This window comes from Alternaria incomplexa (assembly GCF_024043165.1).
Source record: "Alternaria incomplexa strain BMP 0042 chromosome Unknown scaffold_1, whole genome shotgun sequence".
NCBI classification, from domain to species: Eukaryota; Fungi; Ascomycota; class Dothideomycetes; order Pleosporales; family Pleosporaceae; genus Alternaria; species Alternaria incomplexa.
In genome coordinates, this window is record NW_026249850.1 from 431,306 (window position 1) to 457,205 (window position 25,900).

General features: G+C 51.8%; 10 protein-coding genes across 10 annotated transcripts; 5 read left to right on the plus strand and 5 right to left on the minus strand.

Moving 5' to 3' along the window:
* Positions 1-2,837: 2,837 nt before the first annotated feature.
* Positions 2,838-4,827, minus strand: J4E90_000153 (uncharacterized protein; the record flags this gene model as incomplete). Its single annotated transcript, XM_051429751.1, has 2 exons — positions 2,838-4,661; positions 4,714-4,827. 2 exons carry the CDS (start codon positions 4,825-4,827, stop codon positions 2,838-2,840), a joined length of 1,938 nt encoding a protein of 645 aa, XP_051295238.1.
* Positions 4,828-5,926: 1,099 nt separating this feature from the next.
* J4E90_000154 (uncharacterized protein) lies at positions 5,927-7,245 on the minus strand (the record flags this gene model as incomplete). Its single annotated transcript, XM_051429752.1, has 3 exons — positions 5,927-6,277; positions 6,325-6,982; positions 7,034-7,245. 3 exons carry the CDS (start codon positions 7,243-7,245, stop codon positions 5,927-5,929), a joined length of 1,221 nt encoding a protein of 406 aa, XP_051295239.1.
* Positions 7,246-8,150: 905 nt separating this feature from the next.
* J4E90_000155 (uncharacterized protein) lies at positions 8,151-9,341 on the plus strand (the record flags this gene model as incomplete). Its single annotated transcript, XM_051429753.1, has 4 exons — positions 8,151-8,441; positions 8,493-8,555; positions 8,613-8,867; positions 8,916-9,341. 4 exons carry the CDS (start codon positions 8,151-8,153, stop codon positions 9,339-9,341), a joined length of 1,035 nt encoding a protein of 344 aa, XP_051295240.1.
* A 619-nt stretch (positions 9,342-9,960) lies between these two features.
* On the plus strand, positions 9,961-10,757 carry J4E90_000156 (uncharacterized protein; the record flags this gene model as incomplete). Its single annotated transcript, XM_051429754.1, has 5 exons — positions 9,961-9,964; positions 10,141-10,161; positions 10,253-10,317; positions 10,373-10,444; positions 10,494-10,757. The coding sequence occupies 5 exons, from the start codon at positions 9,961-9,963 to the stop codon at positions 10,755-10,757; spliced, it is 426 nt and encodes a 141-aa protein (XP_051295241.1).
* A 580-nt stretch (positions 10,758-11,337) lies between these two features.
* On the plus strand, positions 11,338-12,632 carry J4E90_000157 (uncharacterized protein; the record flags this gene model as incomplete). Its single annotated transcript, XM_051429755.1, has 2 exons — positions 11,338-11,481; positions 11,535-12,632. The coding sequence occupies 2 exons, from the start codon at positions 11,338-11,340 to the stop codon at positions 12,630-12,632; spliced, it is 1,242 nt and encodes a 413-aa protein (XP_051295242.1).
* A 137-nt stretch (positions 12,633-12,769) lies between these two features.
* On the minus strand, positions 12,770-13,548 carry J4E90_000158 (uncharacterized protein; the record flags this gene model as incomplete). The annotated part of the gene is made up of 2 exons (XM_051429756.1): positions 12,770-13,313; positions 13,364-13,548. The coding sequence occupies 2 exons, from the start codon at positions 13,546-13,548 to the stop codon at positions 12,770-12,772; spliced, it is 729 nt and encodes a 242-aa protein (XP_051295243.1).
* A 221-nt stretch (positions 13,549-13,769) lies between these two features.
* Positions 13,770-15,415, plus strand: TCA9 (Succinate--CoA ligase [ADP-forming] subunit beta, mitochondrial; the record flags this gene model as incomplete). The annotated part of the gene is made up of 6 exons (XM_051429757.1): positions 13,770-13,823; positions 13,912-13,995; positions 14,059-14,131; positions 14,180-14,279; positions 14,336-15,221; positions 15,281-15,415. The coding sequence occupies 6 exons, from the start codon at positions 13,770-13,772 to the stop codon at positions 15,413-15,415; spliced, it is 1,332 nt and encodes a 443-aa protein (XP_051295244.1).
* A 3,439-nt stretch (positions 15,416-18,854) lies between these two features.
* Positions 18,855-19,920, minus strand: J4E90_000160 (uncharacterized protein; the record flags this gene model as incomplete). Its single annotated transcript, XM_051429758.1, has 3 exons — positions 18,855-19,304; positions 19,380-19,667; positions 19,753-19,920. The coding sequence occupies 3 exons, from the start codon at positions 19,918-19,920 to the stop codon at positions 18,855-18,857; spliced, it is 906 nt and encodes a 301-aa protein (XP_051295245.1).
* Positions 19,921-20,881: 961 nt separating this feature from the next.
* On the plus strand, positions 20,882-22,359 carry J4E90_000161 (uncharacterized protein; the record flags this gene model as incomplete). Its single annotated transcript, XM_051429759.1, has 8 exons — positions 20,882-20,896; positions 20,946-21,080; positions 21,135-21,251; positions 21,305-21,495; positions 21,551-21,673; positions 21,722-21,802; positions 21,853-21,920; positions 21,971-22,359. The coding sequence occupies 8 exons, from the start codon at positions 20,882-20,884 to the stop codon at positions 22,357-22,359; spliced, it is 1,119 nt and encodes a 372-aa protein (XP_051295246.1).
* A 2,602-nt stretch (positions 22,360-24,961) lies between these two features.
* Positions 24,962-25,391, minus strand: J4E90_000162 (uncharacterized protein; the record flags this gene model as incomplete). The annotated part of the gene is made up of 3 exons (XM_051429760.1): positions 24,962-25,050; positions 25,113-25,259; positions 25,334-25,391. 3 exons carry the CDS (start codon positions 25,389-25,391, stop codon positions 24,962-24,964), a joined length of 294 nt encoding a protein of 97 aa, XP_051295247.1.
* Between the last annotated feature and the right edge of the window lie 509 nt (positions 25,392-25,900).

Sequence of the window (25,900 nt, forward strand, 5' to 3'; positions counted from 1 at the left end):
GCTCCACGCTAGCCCCGCGTCGCGAACCTTGAAAGCCGCGCACTTGCACTCGGCTGTTGTCCAACCCGGGCGGCTGCGCAGAGGAACGTAGAACGCAGGCTTTAGCTAAAGAACGAACGACGAGCAGCGGATTCGATTAGAATCGTTTGAAACAGTTACCAAGAATTATATTGGGCGAAGATAGTAAATAACTTCGTGAAGTTCATGACAACGATCGCAGGGGCGTTAAAAAATACAGTAACAGAGACGCCAAAAAACACCTAGCGACTGACACCTTACATCCGAATCCAGCTCGTCATCTTCTGACCGTCGTGAAAGTGTTGCGCGACATGATCCATCCTCTTCGCAGTAGTCTCAAGCATACATCCGCAGAACCCACACCAGCGCGAGCCAGGTCCTCCAGGCGACATCTTCAATTCTCTTGACCATTCCTTGGGTACCTCGAATCTCTTCTTGGTCGAAGCAGGTGCATCTGCGAGATGCGCAAGCAAGATGTGCTGTTTGAGAAGATCCTTACGAGGAAAACTACGTTCGGCGGTGCACTTGTGCGAACAAGTATCGATTGCATGCCTGTCAAGATGATAGATCGAATCCATTGGCTCCAAGCAGAAGACACATTCAGCCTGCAGCTTGAAAGCGTCAGTCAACACGCAGATCCACTCCCGATCGTTGTAGCCGTGCACACTAGCCTCATGCCTCTTCCACCCGGAAGCGTCTTTGAAGGCCTTGACACATACAGTGCAAGGAAACCTTTTGTCGAGTTCGTGGGGAATAGAAGAAGAGGTTGTATTTTGTGTCGCGAAAGATAGTTGCTCGTTCGTGCCGTGTTGTTGTCTCTGAGCGTGATACCTCCGGCCTTTACGCTTTGGAGCGGACACGCTGAAGGGTGCCTGATGCGCTAATTCTGCTTCGGAAGATTGGAAGACCTGGGTTTCAGCATCTTGATTGTGATCTGACGTAGGATAGCCTGAATCAGACGATGAAGGCCATGGACTGCTGTCGCTCGTGTTCGTTGCGGGCGGTTCGTCAGCGCAAGAAACGAAGCCAGGTTGTGCGTAGCTTGACTGAGACGACATATCGGCGCGCAGCCCAGTATCGGTGGAACTACTGCCATCTCGTATGTTGGAATTGCCTTCAAACACTAGATGCATTATTAGAAGGGTAATGGGAACATAACGCACAAGCTTACAGTGCTTTTCCCGGGCCCGAAGATTCCTGAAACAGACATTGAGTTGATGCTCAGAGCATCCGGCAGATGCAGCAAGCGCCGCTTTCTCTGTTGGGGTGGGATAAGGTCGAGATGCATGATCGGAAAGCCAGCGCCGAACGATTTGCACTCGGTGTTGACATGCAGACAGGTTGGGGTGCATTTGACATGGCTCGTTTGGCGACGTTGAGATCCGCAGATGGACGTCTGGCTGTTCCATGGTACCTGCATGCGCAAACTCTAAACCTTGCATGTCAAAGTCAAAGCCGGGAACATCTGTATACATGTATTCCTCAGCAGGATCGTAGCCACTAGACACATCGTGTGAATACCAAACGTTCGACAAAATATTTTCATCTTGCACGTCTTCGCCATATTGGCTGTCCAAAAGAGACTGGGGCGGCTGCGTAGCGATGACACTGAGAGTGTTGTCATGTTCTATATCACCTAGGGAAACGTAGCCATTGTGCGGGGTATCCTGAGTAAAGTAGCTGGTCCAGCTATCGACTTGCGGGACGTGACCATCAACATCGAGGAAGCTGCCGGACTCAGAATATGGATTATTAGCGTTGTGATAGAAGGCATCCTGCCCATCGACGTTTGAAGCGGCTTCGTTCCAGATGCTACTAGTGCGTAATATTGTCAGTACCGTACAAATGGATCTCAAAGCTGCAACTGCAATTGACGCTCTGCGTGCGCAGCTCAATTATTGTAGGGAGCACCCTTGCAAACTGATACGTGAGGCTAGAATACGTGATGCTCTGTTAGAAGAAAATTGCGAATACCTTTCGTCGCTGCAATTCACAAACTCGGGGTGGGCTGATGTTGTTGCTGCGTCGAGAAACTAGGTAATCGTATGTTAGCAAGGCAGATGAGAAAGGGTCAATGAAATATAGGGCGATGATTGGCCCAGAATCACACCGGCGCAGAACAAGTACCTAGGTAGGCTTCACTCACGTTGGTTGGGTCGGCCATCGGAGGCGAAGGGGTCGTAGCTCTGCCGCTAAGCCTTTTCTAGTCAATCTGAGCACAGAATCGAGCACAACACAACAACAAACGTTCAGAAAGTGATTTCGAAAACGGAGAAAAGGTAGTAGAGTTTGAATAGGTCTTGAGAGCTCATTTTTAGCTCAAATGTTGAGTTTCAAGGCGTTACAGCGAAGACTTGCGAAATGGCAAAACTATTGTGTACTCTCTAACTTGATCTGGTTAGTTTACAAACCAGAGTCGACTTGTGCGCCTGGGCATGGGCAGTGTGCTGGTCACGTGACGATGAGCCCCCGCCCCCGCCACCCAGTCCGCAGTGTTCAGCCTCCACCACTTGATGTATTGCTCTTTTAAAGATATGAGTTTCTGGAAAGATGGAACTCATTCTCAAGCTGCATTGAATTCTCTGATCCTCTTGACTTTCTTGTAAACTACGACAAGCCAGTTATGGTCTCGACGAGTGTTGGAGTGTAGAACAGCGTACAGCAACCAAGCTTGAGTTACGTAGCTATCAGAATGAGGCGTAAAGAGGGCAAGAGAACGTAGCAAGTACCAAATTGTTGAACAAATATCATATTCTTCTCATGACCAAGTCACTACATCATCAATATATACAAGCGATCATCTCCGATCCCACCCCGATCTAAGCCTTCTCAGCAGCAGCAAGAATAACATCCGCCGCCTTCTCCGCAACCATGTACGTAGACACAGCAGTAAAGGTACCAGGAATCTTAGGGAAGACACTGGCATCAACAACCCTCAATCCAGTAACACCACGGACCTGGAACTTGGAGTCAAGAACAGCCATCTCATCGTCATCAGCACCAATTGGGCAGGTAGACGAGCAGTGGTGACCCCAAGCAGTGTCCTTGGCATACTGAGCAATCTTCTCGGGGGTGTTGGCGTCCTTGCCGGGGAGGACTTCGTCAATGGGGACGAGTTGGCGCTTGAAAGAGTCGCGGGCGAGGTCGACGGCCTCAGTGAGGGCAGTGAGATCCTTCTCGTAGTCGCCAACACCGGTGTCGAAGTAGTTGTAAGTGATCTCGGGGACGTCGAGAGGGTCGGCAGAGCGGAGCGCAACGGTTCCGGCGTTGTTGCGCGGGTGCGCCTTGAGGATGGCCCAGGTGAACCAGTCGTGCTCGGAGGTGGCGTTGTAGCTGTAGCCGGGGAAGTAACCGCGGAAGTTGACGGGGCCACCGAAGGCGAAGATGTCGTACTCGTCGCGCTCGGAGACGCTGGACTTGTAGAACATGGTCGCACCGAGACCGGGGGAAGCGTAGATGCCGCGGTTGCCGAGGATGGATTTCTCCCAGCGGTCGATGCAGGCGTCGTCGTCAGTGTTGCCGAAAGTGCAGCCGTTTAGGGCGGAGAAGTCTGAGGGAGCCTTGCCCTGGACGTTGATCTCGTAGTGGTCTTGGAGGTTGGTTCCGACACCGGGGAGGTCAGCAACGACGGGGATATCGAACTTGTTCAGCTCGTCGGCTGGGCCGACACCGCTGAGCTTGAGGAGTTGGGGAGAGTTGTAGGTTCCGCCGGCGACGATGACCTCCTTGGAAGCGGTGGCGGAACCGGGCTCACCAGCTGCGCCGGTGTTCTTGGGGCTGGCCTTGTAGAGGTACTGGCCGTCGAGGAACTCGACACCGGTAGCGCGGGGAGGAGTAACGTCCTGGTCGAAAGTGATCTTGGTGACGTGGCAGTTGAGTCTGACATCGAGAGGGTACTGCTTGCTGCCGTCCTCGTTCTTTGCGTCACGGACAGCGAGAACGAACTCGCGGGATCCAGTGCGCTTGCCGTCGGTGGTGGAGAGAGGGATTTGGTAGAGAGCGTTGGACTTGTCACGGCTCTCGGTGTCGGCGTTGGCATCACCAGCAATAAGAGTACCAAGGTTGACGATGGCGTTGGTCATGTTGGAAAGGGCGAAAGCGGCACCGCCAACCAAGCTGAGAAGCTTGGGGTCAGAGGTGACGATGTCGATGGGTGCGTACGAGGTTCCGAGCCATCCCTCGTAGCCGTGACCCTTCTGGCCGGGGAGGAGGTAGTGGTTGTGCTCGAGCTTCTCGAAGTACTTGCGCATGTTCTTGGCTGACCAGGAGTCGTCACCAGTGATGGCAGCAACATTGTCGAAGTCGGACTGGTGGGGGTAGACGGCGATGAGAGCGTTGTGGGCTGTGCATCCACCGAGAGTACCGGTACGAGGGTAAAGCGTACCCTTCATGGTGGAACCCTCAGGTGGGCTGAGACCTGTGTACTCGCCTCCATCGACAGTCTCGTAGGAGGTCTTGTAGTCGCGAGCTTGGCGCTGCTCATCAGCGTAGTGCTTGACGTAGAAGTTCCAGCTCAGGTTGGGGTCTTCGGAAACCCTGGCGTTGAAAGCAGGAATGGTGTAGTTCTGGCTGGCACCCTGGTCGTCACCGGCTTCGATAAGAAGCGTCTTGTGACCGGCAAGGGCGAGGCGGGCGGCCAGAGGCTTTGGATATTGTCAGTATTTGTTACATCCAGTCAGGTATTCTTGAACTTACACCACCACCTGCACCAGAGCCGACGACTACGTATTCATAGCCAGTCAGATCGACAGCTACCGCAAGGGAAGCGAAGGCTGCGACTGTGTAGCCAATTACGCGGGGGAAGAACATGGTGATTAGGTATTACTTTGCTGTTCGGGTGGGTATTTAAAGAAAGAATGACAGAGGCTGTAAAGTGGCCTGCTTGATCCTACCCTGTGCAGCCTTGCTGACCTTTATATCGTTTACGAACCGCGTAGGTCGGCATCCCCCTATTTTCCGGTGGTGGCTTGCAATGCCGAACGACTTCTACCTCGGACGAAAAACCATTGGCGAGATACTTACCAAACAGGTGGTGTTCAGTAGTCGCGGTGGTTGATCCCTTCTTGGTCTGGAAAACAATGCTTTCATTCGGTCCGGCACGTAGATCATACGGGTCCTTCTAGGGTACCTTGCAGGTTGCAATTTGCGCCACGGGACGGAACCATTGGGACCTGGAGACCGACAACAGCGCTCATGGATCCGTGAGCTCAGTAGCGTTGATGGTCGTGTTTCTTTCGAAACAACGTATCTCATAGCGGCATGTGTACAGTCTGCTTCAGTCGCTTTCAATCTTTCGCCGTTCATCGTGGTACCTAGGTATCCACGGAAGTTGTGGCAACACGCATCCGCGGAGTGAAAACGCTTTCCCCGTTGCGTCCCGCACCGACCCAGAAGTCCAGGTCAGGAAATGATGATTTCTCCTGTCAAGGACGCTTACCCTGGTCTGCCTATTCCTAATTGCCGGACGTTCCTCCCGCTTCGGAAGGGAACTCCACGGGTGTGGAGTCAACGGCCAGGGACAGCGGACGCTAGCGCCTAACCCGTGTTAGCAGCAACGCGCATTGAAGACTCTCTGGACCTGGGCTTCACGATAGGCACTGCGATGGATGCGAACGGACATAACGTGGCTCTGTAGATTGCCGACTTCTTCGCCGAGAACGATGACGGAATACCACGTGGTGCGAGATGCACTGCCGCAGGAACCGCCTGTTTCTTTTTCGCCACGAGGCACAGAGCGAACTGACTCAACTACGACTCCACCCACCGTACGAACGCCATGTTGAATTCGGCATTCGGCTGACTCCACAACACCTTCTAATGCTCGTTCTAGTCGCATGCGTTAAGGCCTACGTTCTGTCGCTCGGTACCTGCGCCTTCTCGAAAACTCCCCTATCTGTTATTCCCGCGTCTATGGTTGGCCCGGCCACACGGCATCGGCAATGCTCCTGACGAGTTGCAGCTTCTTCCTCATGTCTTCGTAACCGAGCGAATTGCCTTCCGCGTGTGATGCGAAACCGCATTGTGGGCTGACGCAGCACTGCTGAATGGCGTCCTCGCGCGATTGGCCGGTGCCCTTTGCAATCCAATCAGCGGCCTGGTTCACCCTGGCGATCATCTCGTCCTTGTCCTCGAGCTTGGGGAATTTCGATGTGATTACACCAAGCACGACGTTCTTGTGCTTGGGAAGATGCGCTAGCGGCTCGAATCCTCCGGCACGTGGTGTGTCGTATTCCAAATAGTATGTGTCGACGTTCAAGTCCTACCAAGATCAGCACTTCATAACTGTGAACAAGGAGATGAACGTACCTGGAACATCTTCTTTGCGATGTTGTCGTATGCGCCTTCAGAGAAATGTCTGCTGCCTACGTAGTTACCGCGGCACAGGTGGATGCCGAGATGCATGTCCGCAGGGCGTTCGAAACACTTGTTATAAAACTTGACATAGGCATCAAACATCTGGTCAGCAGTCTTCTCGTTAGTTGTGTCAGCCTTCCAGCCTGCAAGCATGTCTTCCGAGCAGAAGTAGGCCAGGTTGGGATCATCGATCTGGATGTTCCTGATACCCTGTGCGTGGAGGATCTTAAGCTCCTCCTGGTATGCCTTTGCGACGTCCTCGAAGTACTCCTCGTCGTTCGCATAGACCTCCTTGGGGTACGCTCTCCCGCTCATGTAACGGAAGTGGTACCAGGATGGCGAGATCAGTGTGATTTTGATGTTCTTCCACTCGCTCTCGGGTAAAAGGCTCTTCATCAGGTCCACTTCACGCTGGTTGCTTGAAGTGCCAGGGTGTTTGATCTTGTCGACACAGACGGTGACATGGTTAGGCACCTCCTTCGCTTCCATGAAAGACTTGACGTCCGGTGCATAGGCGCGGAACATGTCCTTGTTGTAGCCCTTCAAAACGCCAAGCTGGAGTTCCTTCATGCCATGAAGTGTTTCGAAAAAGGTGCCCCAGAACATGTGCCTGCATGAAAGGTCAGTCTAGACTCGGACTAGTAGCATCGGGACTATTGACCTAGTGTACTCTCCGCTCGACACAACCTTCAGTCCGCAGTCCTGCTGGAACTTGACGACCTCTGCGACAGACTTGTCTTCCAAAGGAACGAGCTCCTCTGGCTTCGATTTACCAGAGGCAACATCGTAGCGCTTCTGCACAAGCTCCTGGGGGCGGAGCAATGAGCCAACGTGCTCGGCGCGGAATGGAGGGCTTCTCTTGAGTGACGACATCTTCAATGCGATAGTATGAATAGCTCAGGAAAGAACGAGTAATCAGAACGAAGCAATTGAACAGAAGAAAACTTTGCCCCTCATCATGTCCACTTGCCCCGCAATCACACGCCGCTCATTAATGACCGTTGGACCCTTTCTCAGCCCCGACATATCCATGTTCAGACGCCGGGAGCAGCTAAGCGAGGCTTAGAGGATGGAGCGTCGATGGGATTGGAAGAGTAATTGAGGGTGGCGGGTAAGCCATGTGGGAGGCATCTCAAGCTATGGTGGGGCCCTTGCTCGATAAGAGGCGCGCCACCCGATGTGACGCCGAGAGCCATGTGGTTACAAGGAAACTTGGAAGCCGCGAGCTTTCAAGTCATCATTTCCTCACACGACTATATCTTAATTGCGATTGCGCGCTGTCGGTTTCCAAGTTATCGCAACGCACGAGAAATCCGCGAACACAATCTGGGTGTGCAGGCGCGCAAGGCGCTAAAAGGCAGCTTCGACCAATCGAACATGAAGATATGGCTATGCTGTGGGGTGTATTGGGAGGTCCACAGTCCCTTTGGAAAACCGAAGAGACCGGAAGCTGCAGATCAGCAATTGTTCGCTGTACCACGAGAAGGCGACACGAAGACGCAGTATGCCCCACCAAAAGTATCCCATCGATGAAAGACGGGCATGACGCAATACTCTGGAGAACGAGCCGCGGATATACCCACGAACGAACGCAAGTTTCGTAAGCGACGGCGGCAGTTACAACGGCGAAAGAGAGTAAATCCGAATTTCGGGGAAGCTCTACCCCGCGCTAGGTGGGATGTCATAGCTACATATATGCTGTCATTCCCGCACAGCTTCCAGTCTAGACTTTGACGCCCTAAACACCTAAACACCAGACTTTACTTTCTACAAACAACATGACAAGGGTACTACTCACAGGAGGAAGCGGCTTCATCGCTGCGCACACCCTCGATATTCTCCTAGACCATGGGCACAGTGTAGTCACCACGGTGCGCACCCAGGAGAAGGCGGACAAGATCAAGGAATCATACAAGAGCTACGTCGACAAGGGCCAATTGAGCTTCGCGATTGTTCCGGATATCGCTCAACCAGATGCTTTCGAGAAGGCTGTTATCTCAGACCCTCCATTCGAGGCTGTGCTTCACACTGCCAGCCCGTTCCACTTCAATGTCACTGATGTCCAGAAAGTGAGTGTTTTGGGAAATTGAAACACCAGATAGCTGGCTAACACGACGAAGGACCTGATTGACCCTGCTGTCATTGGAACAACTGGCATCTTGAAGTCGATCAAGAAGAGCGCGGTATGTTGAGTCCGAAGAGTGTACAACTTCCATTCGCATGCTAATGATACCGTGTAGCCATCCGTCAAGAATGTTGTCATCACATCCTCGTTCGCCGCCATCGTAAACGGAAGCAAAGGTTTCTGGCCAGGACACGCATACTCCGAGGAGGACTGGAACCCTATCACACAAGAAGAGGCCACGGAGAACCCGATGATGGGATACAGAGCGAGTAAGACGTTTGCTGAGAAGGCTGCGTGGGAGTTCGTTGAGAAGGAGAAGCCCAACTTCACCGTCTCCACGATTAACCCACCGATGGTCTTTGGACCGATTGTAAGTCTTGCGATGCACTCTTCAACTCAATCGCTAACATGCACCAAGGTTCACGCTCTTGACAGTCTCGACAACATGAACACCTCGAACCAGCGCATCCTATCGGCGGCACAAGGCAAGTTCAAGGACGAGATCCCACCCAGCGGTGTACATCTGTGGGTGGACGTTCGCGACGTCGCGGAGGCACACGTAGCTGCGTTCGAGAAGCCCGACGCAGCCAACAAGCGCTTCTTCGTCACGGCCGGATACTTCTCCAACAAGGAGCTATGCCAGATCATCAAGAAGAACTTCCCCGACTTCAAGGACCTGCCGAGCGACTCAACACCAGGCGGCGACTACCCTGAAGGCACACCTGAGAAGGGCCTCTACACATACAACAACAAGCGCTCCATCGATATCCTTGGCCTCAAGTATAAGACTTTCGAGCAGTCGATTGTCGACTCTGTCAAGTCTTTCCAGAAGAAGGGATTGTAGATGGTAGCATCGATTATTCGGAAGGATAGATGAACGGCAATAACGGTATTCGATTGGCTATGTACACTATTTGGGCGGCGCGCTTGTTTGAGCGGCAAAGCATCGGTCGCGTGCATGGCAATCTGAAGAAGACTGTTAGCATATGCAATCTCCATGTAATAGACAATACAGAGTGTGTATGGGCAATCAGCCTGTTGAGCTTGAAATTTTTTGGACTTCACCGTCTTTGACTCGGAAGTTATCGTTTGTGTTGATCATCATAATGCAGGGAGTTGGGGGAGATGGTGATGACTTACCGATGAGTAATGCGACGCGACGCTGGCCACAACATGTGTGCTGCATGAAGCTGTTGATGGGCCAGCGTTGGTGTGAGAGGAAAGAGCAGGCGCGAAGCCTCGAAGAAAATGGCAGGCTTCGGCTGAAAACCGGGCCGAACTCTTCCAAGCCTAGCGGCTGCCCCACCAACGAAGCCCATCGATGGCGGGCAGTGACAGCAAAAGCCCAAACACTTTCTCGAGAATTCCACGTCACATCGCTCTATCGTCGTCGCGTACCTCCCAGCCACCCCGTAGCCAGCTCTCTTCTTGATCAGACAAGCCACGTTCGAGAAACCGCAAAGATGTGTAAGTTGCCTACCACTACCCCACCACCGCCTCGATGCGCACTCGGCGGACGTGCATAGCTTCCGGTTGTAGGCGCAAGGCTGTACTGGGAAGATGTGGGAGATCTAAGACATGGTCCAATGTTCACGTTCATGTCGCAACGCTATGTGGACAATGCAGAACTGACTCTTCCACAGCCGACTTCAACGCCATCGCCCGTATGTACCACCAGATGCAGCAAGCACAACCCCGCCGACATCCTCTCCACGATCGCTCCATCCATCAAACCGCGACTGACCCTTGCCCCAGAGCAGTTCGTTCAGTTCTACTACAAGACTTTCGATGAGAACCGCGCTGGTCTCGGTGCCCTCTACGTATGCGACTCAATACCGTGTGCGCAAAGCAGCAGTCGGCTGACAAATGCTATAGAAGGAGACTTCTATGCTCACCTTTGAGGCGCAAGGCACTCAGGGTTCCGCTGCCATTGTAGAGAAGCTCCAGGTAACGACGATTCTGCCTACAAAACAGGGACGGGGCTAATGCAGGGAAGAACCTGCCATTCCAGCAGATACAGCACCGTACCGACACTGTCGACGCTCAGCCTTCCGCTGATGACGGTATCCTTGTGCTCGTCACCGGTGCGCTTTTGGCAAGTCGTTCCCATGTATCGTTACATCCGGCCTTGACTAATACTGAACAGCTTGCGGGCGAGGACAAGCCAATGAGCTTCACCCAGGCCTTCCAGCTCAAGAACGCTGATGGCAACTGGTTCGTTCTGAACGACGTTTTCCGTCTCGTATACCCCGCCGCGTAGGCTATCCGCTCGCTGTTGAGCGTGATTTCACCACGCCGGTGACTTTGGGGCGTGCATAGAGAGTCACTGAGTCTTAGCGACTTTGAACACGACTGACGCGATTTTCTTACGAGTTTTGAGCATTTTGGCGGAGGCAACATAGGTGCGGATGGGATCGAGGATCGATGCTTGACGCAGTCATCTTTGGGAGTGTAGCTACTCACGAGTTCTACACAGGTAGATTGAGCTAAATCTTCAAAATCGACTTGCCTTCTTTGCAGCCTCCTACAGCGTCTCGAATTACATCTATCATCGTGCATATGCATAAGCCTTTTCCATGCGGCGGGTTTGTTTTCCGTGCATGACGCGGAAGAGAGCTTTGCCGCCATTCCTCCGCCCCGCGCTCACTTGCCGAAGCGAAGCTCCACGCCTTCCTCGGACCTGGAGCTTAGCTTACAACGACCATGGCCTCGTCGCGCGGCAAAAGCCAGGACATTCTGTCTCTTACTCGCAAGCATCGGCGTTACTTCACTTCGCCTCTCTTATTCTCTTAATACCCTCCTCTGTCCTTTAGCGTTCCATCACAGCCCATCGTCTCACAATGGCTTTCATCCAGAAGGGTCTCAAGAACATTCTCCAAAAGAACCCCCACGATGTTGTCTTCCTATCAGCACTTCGGACGCCAGTCACAAGGGCGAAGAAGGGTGGACTGCGCGATGCGTACGAGCATGAACTTCTAGGAGCGGTATGCTATCCCCAGCACCTACAATACACAGCCAAGTCCTAACAGCATCCCAGGTTCTCAAAGCCACGATGGCCAAGTTCCCCAACCTCGACCCCGCGAAGATAGACGATATATGTGTCGGCACAGTTCTCGCAGAGCTCGGTGGCTCGAAAGCAGGTCGAATGGCAGCGAACCACGTCGGCATCCCCACAACAACCTCCTTCAGCACCGTAAACCGCGCCTGCGCATCCGGCCTCTCCGCCATAACCTCAATCGCGAACTCGATTGCCGTAGGACAAATAGATGTCGGCATTGCAGGCGGCATGGAGAGCATGACACGGAACTATGGCAGCAGGGCCGTACCCACAGAACTCTGGCCGGAGATGAAAGAAAGTCCCGTGAAGGAAGCCAGAGACTGCATAATGGCCATGGGCATAACCTCCGAAAACGTCGCATCACGCTACGGCGTCAGCCGCGCCGACCAAGACGCCTTCGCCGCCGAATCGCAACAGCGCGCCGCCAAAGCACGGAGAAGCGGCCTCTTCGACGATGAGATCGTACCCGTAACCACCCGATGGATCGAGCCCGAAGTCCCCGAGAACACAAAGAGCATCACAGTGACGAAAGACGATGGAATCAGGCCTGGGACAACGGTCGAGAAACTCGCGGAGATGAAACCTGCGTTTATCAAAGACGGCACAAGTACAGCGGGAAACAGCAGTCAAGTCTCCGATGGCGCGTCTGCAGCGCTGATGATGCGTCGGTCCACGGCCACAACGCTCGGTCTGGAATCCCAGATCATCGGCAAATGGGCGGGCACACAAGTCGTTGGTTGTTCGCCTGACGAGATGGGCGTCGGACCCGCGTTAGCTATTCCCAAACTGCTCGACTACACTGGCCTACAAACATCCGATGTGAATGTCTGGGAGATCAACGAGGCGTTTGCTAGTCAGGCGTTGCATTGTATCAGGACACTGGGATTGGAAAATAAGATGGACAAGGTGAATCCGAATGGAGGGGCTATTGCGTTGGGTCATCCGTTGGGAGCGACGAGTGGTAGGATGTTGGCTACGTTGCTGAATGAGATGGGGAGGAGTGGGGAGCAGGTTGGTGTGCTGAGTAAGTGTATTGGAACGGGTATGGGGATGGCTAGTTTGATTGTTAGGGAGTAAGAAAGAACGCGGATAAGAAGCATGGCTTTGTTGTATTAGATTATATGTGCCTTCCTCAGGCAGAAGTGGGTATCGAATTAAGACGAATATTAACGCCGTGGTATATGCATCGCTATTTCCACTCCTGTGGCTATCCTCTATGCCTTTCCTTTCCTACTCTTCTTCTTTGACCGCTCAGCTAGAATCTCGTCGAGGAAACTCTTGGGTTTTATCTTCGCTTTCTTGGGTGCTGGCTGTGTGGCTTCCGCTTCTTCATCTTCCTCCTCCTTCTTGATGGATTTTGCGTCTGGTTGAGCTTCTGTGGCGACCTCTTTTGGTATTTCCTCGACCTCTTTCACAGTGCCGCCTTCTAACCTCTTCGTCCTCGTCTCTTCATCTTCGTCATCGCTATCCGCAGACTTAGCTTCCTGCTTCACCTTCTTCTTCTGCCTTTTAGATTTGAATGTCGCAGCTCTCCCCTCTTCATCGTCGTCCGACTCTTCTTTCTTCGCAGCGAGCTTCTTGTAATGCTGAGCTTTGGATGCTGCATTCGGTCTCGCAGCTTCTTGCTTTGCAGTGATGTGGGCTTTTGCTTTCTTCTTGCCGATCAGTTGTTGCAAAAGTTTGTCGTCTGATGTTCGTATTCTGCTGGTGAAGCTGCCATCTTCGATATCCTTGGGAACTATGCCGCCGACACCGATTCTGGAGACAATGTTAGAATTGCGGTCGGCAGCGCAACAACACGTAGTTACCTGTCGTGAGCGTAATTCTGTTTCAGATCTTGATCATCGTCTTCAACTTCTGTTTTCGCATCACCGTCCGCAGTGCCCCAGTCCGGCCGCGAACCATACAACGATGCCAAGAGTTTCTGACCCTTTGCCTCGAGCAGACTTATGCGATTCGCGATGACATCGCCCTCATTATTCCGCTTAGACATGGTTGCGCGATTATGTAGAGGCGCATCAAGTTCCAGTCGCTTGGTGTTACAGAAGTTCCCGGCCGCGATATTTTTGAGAGGACCCGGTTCATTCTCGGCGCGCTAGCAGACGTCCGCAACAGCCCTGTGAAGCCGCAACACCAACGGAGCTGTGCACTCCAGCTCTACCCCCCTCCAACTCGCCTCCATATACCCACACGTGTGTCTGCCGCTCAGACATCATGTACAACTTTGCCCGCGCCCGGCCGCTGGCTCGCGCTGTCCGCGCCGCTGCTGTATGTCCACGGGCCTACTCCGCAAAGCTGCGAAAGCCTCTTACGCAGCGTGCACCACATTGGGGGGTCATTTGCTAACACGACCTAGGAGACACCGTTGAAGCGCTCTGTCGTCCAGCAAAGGAGAGGTCTCGCCATCCACGAATACAGGTCCGCTGCCCTGCTCGAGTCGGTACGATTACTCCACCGCATGTCCACCAATTTCGAGGGTCCAGATATCTAATGCGAATTTCAGTACGGCATCGGCGTGCCCAAGGGTGGTGTCGCTACCAGCGGCGCCGAGGCAGAGAAGATCGCCAAGGAGATTGGTATGCGACAGCAAGAGTGAATGCAGAGTCGTGGGCTAATGCGCGCAGGCGGAGAGGATGCTGTCATCAAGGCCCAGGTTCTCGCTGGAGGCCGTGGAAAGGGTACCTTTGACAATGGCTTCAAGGGCGGTGTCAGAGTCGTCTACTCGTATGCTACTTCGCAACCACAACACGACCGCGGCTACCCTCTAACACAACATGCAGTCCCCGCGAAGCCTCCATCCTCGCCGACCAGATGATCGGCCACAAGCTCATCACCAAGCAAACTGGAGCCGCCGGTCGGCTCTGCAACTCCGTCTTCATCGTCGACCGCAAGTTCGCCCGCCGCGAGTTCTACCTCGCCATCCTCATGGACCGCGCTTCACAAGGACCCGTAATCGTTGCTTCGTCGCAAGGTGGAATGGACATTGAGACTGTTGCCAAGGAGCACCCCGAGGCCATCATCACCACCCCCATTGACATCCACAAGGGTGTCACCGACGACATTGCCCGCAACATCGCGACCGAGCTCGGTTTCTCAGAGCAGTGCATCGAGGACGCCAAGGACACCATCCAGAAGCTGTACCAGGTCTTCATGGAGAAGGACGCTACCCAGATTGAGATCAACCCTCTCTCTGAGACCACCGACCACCAGGTCCTCGCCATGGACGCCAAGCTCAACTTCGACGACAACGCCGACTTCCGCCAGAAGGAGGTTTTCGACTGGAGGGACATCACCCAGGAGGACCCTGAGGAGGTCAAGGCCGCCAAGGTTGGCCTCAACTTCATCAAGCTCGACGGTGACATTGGCTGCCTTGTCAATGGTGCCGGTCTCGCCATGGCCACCATGGACATCATCAAGCTGAACGGCGGTGCGCCCGCTAACTTCCTCGACGTTGGTGGCGGTGCTACACCTGAGGCTATCAGGCAAGCGTTCGACTTGATCACCAGCGACCCCAAGGTCACTGCCATCTTCGTCAACATCTTCGGTGGTATCGTCCGTTGCGACGCTATCGCCAAGGGTCTCATCCAGGTTGTCAACGAAATGAACCTCAAGACTCCTGTCATTGCTAGGTTGCAGGGTACCAACATGGAGGCTGCTCACAAGCTCGTAAGTCACGCCGAAGGGACAAACTTGATATATATGCATGCTAACACATCATGTTCCAGCTTAACGACTCAGGCCTCAAGATTTTCTCCATCGACGATCTCCAAGCCGCCGCTGAGAAGTCCGTCCAGTTCTCAAAGGTCGTCAAGATGGCCCGCGACATTGACGTCGGTGTCGAATTCACTCTTGGTATTTAAACTCTTTCAGCATGAACCCTTTGCTGGCTGACCACGTTTGTGCATGATAGGTTTGTAGATAGATGGAAGCCGAACTTGAGCAAGCGGTGTGTCTTATGAAAGTTTGTTTGGTCTTTGATTTGTTTGTTTTACGTGCGATGTGTGTGCGTGGAGTGTGTTTTTCCTTGTGGTGACCACGTGAAACGAGGTAGCGCGAGACGCTGACAGCTTACCCCGCCGACGTGTGACCACTGACCCAGCTTGATGATGATAATGATGATCACCATCCTCACGACACTCCGATCTGGTCGAAATAACAGTTCACAGACCCAATTATCGTATATACGCTCATTGTTGAAGCGGACAAAACATCGCGTAGACATGATGGCTTTTAGGAAGGGCACAGAACGACCCAACGGACGCACCGCATCTAGGTCTCTTCCGGCTGCTTTGGGAAAACAGCACGACAGCACGCACCACATACGCTGTACGCCCGTGATTTTGAAAAGAGCACTGCTCATAGTTGGTAAGACGGACATTTTTGTAGAGGAGAGCACTGCTCATGTCCCAGAATAATGGTGATTTAAGAGAGAAGAGCACAGTTCATGCCAATCCAGGTTGAGCTTTTTAGGAGAAGAGCAGCACACCTCATCCAGGGAAGACTGCCTTGTTTTGGAGAAATACAGAGAAGTGTGGATAATGAAAAGAAGCAGAGAAGAGAGGCGAGCAGAGATATTTATATCCCTTTCTCCACGCCGACCGCACATAACCTCTTTCTCGGAATCTGTTGGTAGTGTGTGTTGATGGAGGGGTCGGAAAGACGATCCTCATCCAAAAAGTACTTTTCTGGTTCTTAGTAAGAGAGGGACGAGACACTCCGCACAACATGCGTGGTCATTCTTTATGTTTTCCAGTATTTGAAGTGGAAAGTGGGCGTAGGAGCAGAGAAGCGGCGAGAGGAGGTTTATATACCCGTGTCCTGGCTCGTGCGCTGCACATGTACGGTACTGCCGTCTTTTTCGATCCTCGAAATGCTTTTTGAAAAGTTGAAAGAGTGCTTTTCATATCGCAGTCTCGAACTCTTTTTGAAATGGAGGAAAGGCTCTTTGCTCAACATCAAAGTATTTTGATGCTTCTTGGATAGAGCAAGGTAGAAGTGGAGTTTCGGGAGGAGGCCAGAGAAGAGACATGAAGACATCAATGTGTAACTTTAATTCACTTGCCCACTCCACATGATCAGTACATCGAGATCTTTGTGATACTCGATATGTTTTGCAGAGGTCGGAGGAACAATCCTCACATATCGAAATAGCGCCATGTTTTGACTCGGAGGAACAAGACCATGATGCCTAGTGCTCCTACTTTTTGGACAGTGCAAGAGGATTGGGAATGTAGGAAGAAAGTTGAGAAGAGGCAAGAACCGAGCTTTTATAATGTTTAGGAGGATTGGCAGGCGCACTTGTAGACGTTTCCGTATCCTTTTGAGTTTTCGATGTCTTCGCAAAATGGTGGAGTCGAGAGTCTCATCCACTTGCTTGGATGCAGTTTTAGAGAAGGCGGTGATACCGCGAACATAATGTACTGCGGTGTATTTTTCTGTAGAATTGGAAAGACGCATAGGTGTACAGAGAAAGACCAGAAGGAGCAGCGAGCGCAGGCTTTTATATTACTTTGATAATGTCTACTTGCATATGATCATCACGATGAGCTTTTTGTTGATACTCGGTATGTCGATTTAAGACCGAAGTCGCTTTTCATGGGTAGTGGTAAAAGTCACTTAGGAAGACGCGCAGCAGTCGCGCACAGCATGTACATATTCCACTTTGGTTTTGGAGAATGCACGGAAGTTGCCGATAGTAGGAGGAGCTTTGAGGCAGAAAGGGCCGGAGACGAGGATTCATACTGCGCGACTGAGCGTTTGGCGCACATGACTGGTCGGTATCGGCTTTTTTTATGGGTACTGAGTGTGTTCGTAAAGGTCGGAGAAGCAATGCTCATATGCATACATGTTATTGTTTTGGAGAGGAAGAACGCCACGCACAGCATGTATGGTTCATTGATTCCTTTTGGAGAGAATGAAGAATTTTAAGAGTAATGAGGAGGGAAGTAGAAGGACAGGCAGCTTGGGGTTTTATGGAAGCTAGAAGAGGCGCTCAGTCAGCATGAGTGCCTTATCTTCTCAGAGGCCAGGTATATGAGTTGAACGCATCGGAACGCTTTGCATATGTAGGCTCCCAGCTGCGTTTAGTCTTGCTCATGCGAAGCCACCGCATTTTGATGTGTCGCTTTTGGCATCTGGCTACGCGAGAGAAGGCCATGAGGCAGGTTATTGTAGTTTTGGAACCGATGTATGGGCGGAGACGCAGGCAGCTATCCATAAGCTTCTTCAGCGATTGTTTGAGGAAAACTTAAAGTCGAGGTTGCGGAAGGAGAAGAGCGGCACACGGTGAGGAAGTTTTCATGCTTCCAACTCTCATGTATTGAGCCATCACGATTTTTAGCTTCACTGAGTGTCAGCGCATGAGATGGCGGATAGTTTCGCATCTCTCCAGCATGGCATGACCTTGTCGTGCAGATGCACGACCATAAGGCCATGCGAAAAGGCTTTCAGTAGACCGAGACTGGTGCTCAAAGATGCTCGTCGGTTTGTGCAGATAGATTTTTCGGAGAAGAAAAGACGACAGAACGCCATTCCAGCTAGCAGGACCACTTTTCGTAAGCACGTAGATTAGGTGTTGTTTAAGGAAGAGTAGTCCATTCGCGAGAGAGGCGTTTATGTACTCAGCCCTGCACTAAAACCGCCCATGAGCAAGATGTATATGAGTGATACAGCGAGGGTGAGATTATCAGTCATTCGGTGATCCCATGCGTTGTGCCGTTGTAGGATTTGATAGTTAAAGAGAACGACATCAGTCGTTCCAAGTGTGTTTTCTGGTAGTTGATCAAGCTGGTCGCAGACATGACCCAATGATGATGAAGCTTGTACTCTCATCGTTGACTTGATCTTTCTTTTCGACTTTGTGTAGCAGCGGAGGTATCCTGAGAAATCCTGGTACTTGCTGGGCCTTTCGCGCATGTAAACCTTACACATGACTTTACAAAGCGATGTTTTTCGTGCAATGATACTAGAGGTAGTGAGTGGATCGCGGTGACCTCTTCACTGCTGAAGGACATGAAATCTGAGTGGCGCATTTTGAGACCGCCAAAGCTTTCGAAGCCGCATTGATGGCTTTGAATATTGTTTTGAATTTGAGTGGCTGGTTGTGGAAAAAATAGATGTAGCTCAAGCGAAGGGTGTTTATACGTGGGGGAGACTTCTCCGGTGCGCTAGTGCCACCCCGAGCTCCGACGTTTGGTATGACACCAATGTCCATTTTTACATGAGTCAGCACATCAGCGGAAATGTGATAGTTCTGTCATAGCATTGAAGTTCATCATACGATGTTGCTGCTTATAGAAATCATACACCGAAGTCTCCTTTTAATGTCAGCTTGAGCAAGTCGTCCTTGACAATCTCTTCCTTGCGACTGAGAAGATCCTCCACATCCCAGTTCGCAGCGATGAAGCGACCGCTCAAGAACTTCGCCTTCTCTTGACACAGCCAAACGGCAGTACCGCCAACAAGCTCCGGACTGTCTTGGTTGAAGAGCGAGCGGAAGGGCTCACGCAGCATGTCGGTCGCGACAAGACCCGGATGCATCGATACGGCGGTAACATTCGGGTACTCCGCAGCGACGTACGTAGCCAACGCGTCGAGGATGAACTTGGACATGAAGTAGGCGCCAAGCGGCGGAACGGTAAAGAACGCCTGCCATGAGCTTACGTTGACGATCGTGGCAGGTGTATCGGGGCTGGGCAGTAGGCGAAGGAAAGAGCGGATGAGCAGATAGTTGCCTTTTCCGTTGATCTCCTACAATGAATGTATCAGTTCATGCGCTTTTGACTCAGGTACTGCGGGATGAGCAGCGAACGGGACGGATCTTACGAAGTTCCTCCACCATTGATCGGGGTCTGTGTCGTGCAGTTTCGGTCCGTCTCCAGTCATGGCGCCGGCTGCGTTGACGAGGACATCCGCGTGGCCGAATTTCTGCCGGATCGCTTCGAAGGCGGCCTCGACGCCTTTCGTGTCGGAAATGTCGAGGGCGTATGTAAGCGTTTCGATGTTGGGGTCCGCCTCTTTGACCGACTTCTCAGTAGCTGCGAGCTTTTCGGCGTTGGATGCCAGCAATGCAACACCCTTTACACCGGCCTTGACGAAGGCCGGTACCATTGCCTGCGAGAGCAAGTCTTAGCAGACGCAATAATGACGCGAATTCATGGCGAAAGGGGAGCGTTTTCGGTCAATTGTTTCAACATACCATGGCTCCTATACCACGCGAAGCGCCAGTGATGACGGCTACCTTTCCTGCCAGGCTATGTTCTGGGATACTGGGATCGATGGCAGGGTACGCGTCTTGGTGTGCATTCTTCGTGAACTGCATAGACGTGACATAGAAGTCTTTCGGAAGCTTGCTGAGGTCTGCCATCGTGAATGTGCTTTGGGTTCGGATGATACGAAGAATACGCTGTAGCAAGATAGCGCAAAGATACTAATCGGAGTCTAGAAGTACCACAGTCCACTGTGTTAACTTATGCGAGGCTCTGGGGCCAGAGGCCCCGCATTCGGGCTGCGATAATCGCCTCGTCGTGTCCCCACCCATGAAGCACGACTTGGCCATAGCAAACCATGTAATAAAAGCGTTGGCGTGTTGACACCGGGGCGTCGGCAGTGAGGTGTTAAGGTTGCGGAACGTCCCAAGCGAAGCCCGTTGGGAATGTTTGAGCGAACGAAGGCGATGATCGTCTCCGCTTAGAGATTAGCGTAGGATTGCGGACCCTGTTTTTGACATTCACCTGAGATCGATGCAGAACCCCCAATTTCCTCAATCCGGTCCGAATCGTATCGACATCGCTATCGGCACGAACTCATTCGTCTAGCGACTCGTGGTTCCGATCCGACAAGCTTGTTCAGAGCTGCTCACATGCCCACGCAATGTTTTTCCAAACTCTGGGGATCTGACATGTCGGAAGCGAGGACGCACACATCGGAATACCGAGGTGTGACGACGTTAACAGGAATGCGGGTACCCGAAAACGATAGATCGTGATGGCAGCATCAGGGGCAGTAAGACATGTCGTGATAGCGGAACCCACTCTGCATGTTGTCTTCTCGGCGCCCTGATCGACCGAATGCACACCCATGCGGGTGAAGGGGTCGCGGGAAATTCTTTGGCGATCTTATACCAGCTGTGAATGTAAAGCGTTCCATCCATTCTCTTGGAACCTTGGTCTCTGCAGCATTGTTTGTATACTTCAACAGCCCAAGAATGTCAAACCTCTCCCCACTCTGGCCCCATTCAACTCCGCAAGTTGTTCGAGAGCACCAGCTGTAGCTCAACACAACCAATACGTACTGAACGGCAACTATAACTCACAAAGTAATTCAGAATGACACTTCATGAGGTAAGCTGAACCGAATGGGACGCCTTGAGTGGCGCTGACTTTGATGCAGGATCTAGGCCCCAACCTCACGGCGACCGTCCTTGTGACGGGGCTGCTTGCCTTCATCACTATGGGTATGCGGGCGTATGTCAGGATCACCAAGCATAACTGGGCTCTTGAGGACTGGGTTATGGCAGTAGGATGCGTATGTATCTAACCTTCACAGTCGTCGAGAACACACTGAGCTCACTCATCGCAGTTGCCTCTCATGACACTGACTATCGTCACCACTATCGGCTCCTATTACGGCATCGGCGCCAAAGACAGTACTTTTGCTAAGCCTGGCAACCAGAAATACGTCGAGACAGCATATTTCGTGAGTCATCATCCAGTGTAGCACGGAATTGGTCGGTCGCTAACAACATTCAGTGGTTCTTCCTCTACGAGGTCTTCTACTGCACATCCATCATCTTTGTCAAGCTCAGCATCGCCTTCATGCTGAACCGGATAGCCGGCAGGAGGTTGGTTTACATCTACATCAACTACGGCATCATGGGCCTCTGCGCGGCGACCAATCTGGCAGCTATCCTGTATATCATCTTCCAGTGTTGGCCAGTGGAGTAAGTACACGACGATCTGGTGTCATGTGGGCAATGCTGACCGTATACCTCTCAGGGCTGCTTGGAGGGCTGATCTCATGGCCGAAGGTACCTACTGCCAGCCTCCGGTCTACCTACAAAACGTCTACTTCTTCTGCACTTCGGTTAACATCTTCACTGACTGGGCTACTGCGCTCATGTGAGTAACTCAAAATCATGCTATTGAGTGAGCACTAACGAAGACCAGGCCAATCGCTCTGCTATGGAATGTGCAAATGAACAGGAACACCAAGATCTCAGTTGGTGGCATCCTGAGCTTGGGCATCTTGTACGGCAACTCAAAAGTCTGATAACTATCCACCGCTGACAGCGCTCTAGTACATCTATCTCAGGCTTAGTCCGCCTAAAGTACACCGTTGGCCTTACGAGCAGCCACGACTATCTTTGTAAGCACCTCCAGACCCCCATCACATCACAGCACTAACATCGCATCCAGATGGCCTCGCCAACATCCTCATCTGGGGCTACGCCGAACCCGCCCTCGGCATGCTCGTCGGCAACATCGCAACCCTCCGCCCACTCTTCCAGCGCCTCCTTCACCTAGGCTCAAGCGGCTCTCATCAGCCTCGCTCAGGCACACCCCACGGTGTCAGCAACCCCGACCGTTCGCACCGTTACAAGCCTTTTGACACCGAGCTCGAGCTCGGCACGGTCACAGACAACCAGGACACGCACATGCCGGCGATCAAGGTTCATGCGGGACGCGTTAGTGTATCGAGTGACAGCGAGAGCCAGAAGGAGATTCTGGAGAAGAACGACCGGTTTTTGAGTAACAACAAGGATAGTATTGTTGTTAGTCGGCATGTGGAAATTAGTCGCGATTAGTCGCTCGTAGGAGTGGCTACTTGACTGTCTGAGAGTTGCGCGAGGGGAGCAAGTACGGCAGGTTCATGACTGTATTATATTGTTCATATATCATGTCTCTCGTTATCATCAGAAGAATGAAAGCCTTTTCCTCGTATTTTCACTGCACCAGCTCGATCGTGGCAGTCGTAACGATTTCAAAGAGCTCCTTCGCACTGGCTAGGGAACCCACGCGAGACCAGATCGCGCTGCTCAAGGACATTTGATCTTAGCACCCGTCTCTAGAGCCGTCCCTGATCCCACTTGACCCTGGTTTTCTGGAGTACAATGCTCTGCGCAAGCTTGGCACGTGCTAACGAGGCGTTAGGTGCGATCTCGTTGGTTCCGACAACGACAGTTTTCTCATTCAATCCCTCATGACGCAGTGTCGCGAAACTCTTCGGTAAAGAAGAGTGTATACGCGAAGGTATACATCTCGTCATTCTCGTCGTATAGTACGACAAAACCTTAAGGCAGCAACCATGTCGTTTATGAGTACCAGTTCTTACAACATTGCGGTCTTTTAGATGTGGAGACATCGTAGTTGCGCGATAGTTGCAAAATCATTGCATTGATCTGCTTGAACTCAAATACAGTGGGAAGAGAATCACTATATATGTAGATTCACGAAGGAGGGCTTTGGTGGCGTCCATCACTATTCCGATGCGACCGTTTTCTCATGCAAATTTTCAAAAGCCTGCAAAGAGGGAGACATAGAACTCCTTTTGAAATGGTTTGTTTGAACAGGAAAGCCGCAGCCCAGCCAATCCCGTGTTCTTGAGGGATCTTTGTTTTTGGTGACAAGCATCGTATTTTACTGTCTAAACAACGACGTGAGGGCGTAGCTTTATACGCAAAAGGTGGAATGACACTAGTTCTCTTGTCGCTAGATCGAAGAGCGGACATCAGCTCTAAGTGTTGCTTTTTGGAAGGTTGTCAGCAAAGCCACCCTACATGTCTGCGAGCAACTGCAAATGGCTGTCTCATAAGACGTGAATAAAACATTTTGCAAAGATGAGCATCCAAGTCGATGCACACATTGTTTTTTAACTCGCACAGTCTTCGGTGTCGACTTCTCACCACATCGCTTAGTTAGTTGGACATTTTAGAGGACAGTCACTCAGCAGCAACATAAAGCCGAGTCTTGGAGACAGCGAGAAGCATCATGTGCTTTATGTACAACTTCGATCCAACAGGGCACACACATGATCTTGTCTTTGTGTTGTTTAGAAAGTCCCGAAAGGCCGCGGCCATCATAGACCCCCGCGAACTTTTGAATTGGATGCAAATTGAAAGATGTAGAAGATGAAAGGAATTACTCGGAGGAAAGACACTTTATATGCAAGCAGCTCTGTGTGCTATTGCCATTTGGTAGGCTTCTCTAGTATCAAGAATCGCGAAAGCAACATGGGTTAGTTGTTGCTGTGTTCCTTAGTCAAAGCAGGACAGCACATGAAGTTGGCATCGAAGACTTTTGGAACGATAACAGCGCGCAAGGTCTCTCAGCGCGCATCAACTCTTGTATACCGGATTTTGGAGACTTTGGCGATGACTCAATGTGGAAGAACGCTTGAGCACATTGCGGACACAGGGCGCTTTTTAGCTTCGTGGGAAGAGAAACTCAACTCTTTCATTGGGTAGGATGAGATGAACTTTGGAAGACTCGAAATTCCATGGCCGATGTAGGTCCACCGTTCTGGAAGAGAAGGCGACAGGCGAGAACATGGAATGTATGCGATTGATTTTGGAAAGGCAGAGGGAGCAGGACTCCATTCAATGGATCGAAACTCGTTTTGGAAAAGTCCGAAAGGCTGTAGAGGTTGAAAGCAAGAGTGAGAAGAGGAGAGGGAAGTATTTATACCGCCAGCGCACGGCTTCAGGATGCGATGTGAAGCCATCGGAGCAGTACGCGCGCCTCATGTCGTTTTCGTAACTCGTTTTGGTATGAATCCAAGGTCTGTGTATATCGATGCATCGAACTGCCAGTCGTTTCGCGAAGTCATATGAGACCGTTCGATAGTTTTGTTCAGATTCTTCCGCGCACCATCCACAATCTGTCACCAAGAAATTTCACATGGGATGCTTGCAAAGTTGTTTTGTTCGCAGGACACAACAAACATCTATCCAAGAGTTTTTTGAATCGCTCAACAAAGATGCAGTCGGCAAAGCACACCATCGACGTGCAACCGTAGATTTTTGATGCAGGCGTACCCTCCATGGAAAGTGAGGGTCTTGTCTTGAATCTGGTCTCGACGTCCACTCATGCGGGCTCTCTGCTTTCCATTTGGAGAAGGCAATCGAGTAATAATGGATGATAGAAAGAACGGCTGGGAAAGAAGACAGACGGTATTTATACCTCTCAACGCGGGAAGCGCTCGAGCTAGTGCGCCTAGTTAGTCTCATAGCGCTGGTACACCCAAACGGTTTGCATGTACTCGCGCACCACTGTCCAACGTCGTGCAAGCCTTCATGGGAAACATTTGTTGTTATTCATTGGCATTACGCCGACCTCAAGGGTAATCGTTGGCTTTCGTCATCATTCTGCTTTCCCAATTTGCCATCATAAAGAGCCATCCTCATCCCTTTACTGTCCACCAGTCTGATTATCCTTCTGCTCCATACCCACGCTCCTACCACCAGCCTTGGTGGTATCGCCAACGAAGTTACCCGCCGCTATCACAACACGTTAGCACCAGCTTCATCTCCCTTTCCTCATCCGTTGCGTCATCACTCACCTTTAGTAGTATCACCAGCGCCCTGGGTAATACCCGTAACAGCATCACCGAGTCCCTTTCCACCAGCCGCGACGACATTGCCGGTAGCGTCAGTGACGCCCTGGACGCCCTTGCCGACGGTGTTTGTTGCGGCGCCTAGAGTGTTTCCTGGATTGTTAGCAAAGACTCTGATCTATACGTTGTCGTGATGCTTAAAGAGCGAAAAGGTAGATGGAACATACCGAGACCGCTGGCAGCGGTGCCGAAGAAGCCCTTCTGTTGGTTGTTCTGGTCAGACATGATTGCTTTGTGTGGTAGACTCGTGCTGTGATTCGGGTCGAGATATAGAGTCTGATGTAAAGATGTCTGAAGTTTCGGTTTGGGAAGTGTTGAGAGTGAGGTGTAATGTGCTTACTTCGGCCAGCCTGATGTTCTGATATGTGGTTGACCACTCTGTCCTTATGACGTAGCCAGTTGCGCCATCCTCACCTGCATCCCTGCTCGCTGCCCCTCACCTGGAAGTTGCGCAAAGACGCGCAACGCTCCTGCCGTCTGCAAACGTCCCGCAGTAAGATCGACGTTTACATCACATCACATCATTGGCGGGGAACGTGCGTTCAACGGTTCCAGGGGCGGACGCAGACTTCCCTTGGCCCAGGCGCATCGCAGACAGTATCACAGACAGAAGCAGAGTCATAATTTTTTACCAGTTTATTCGAACTAGATCAAGCTATTGCACAAAGAGTCATCTCCTCATAGATCTTGCTCTCGTGTACGCAGGATCTTTTTCGCAAGTGCATGCCTAAGCA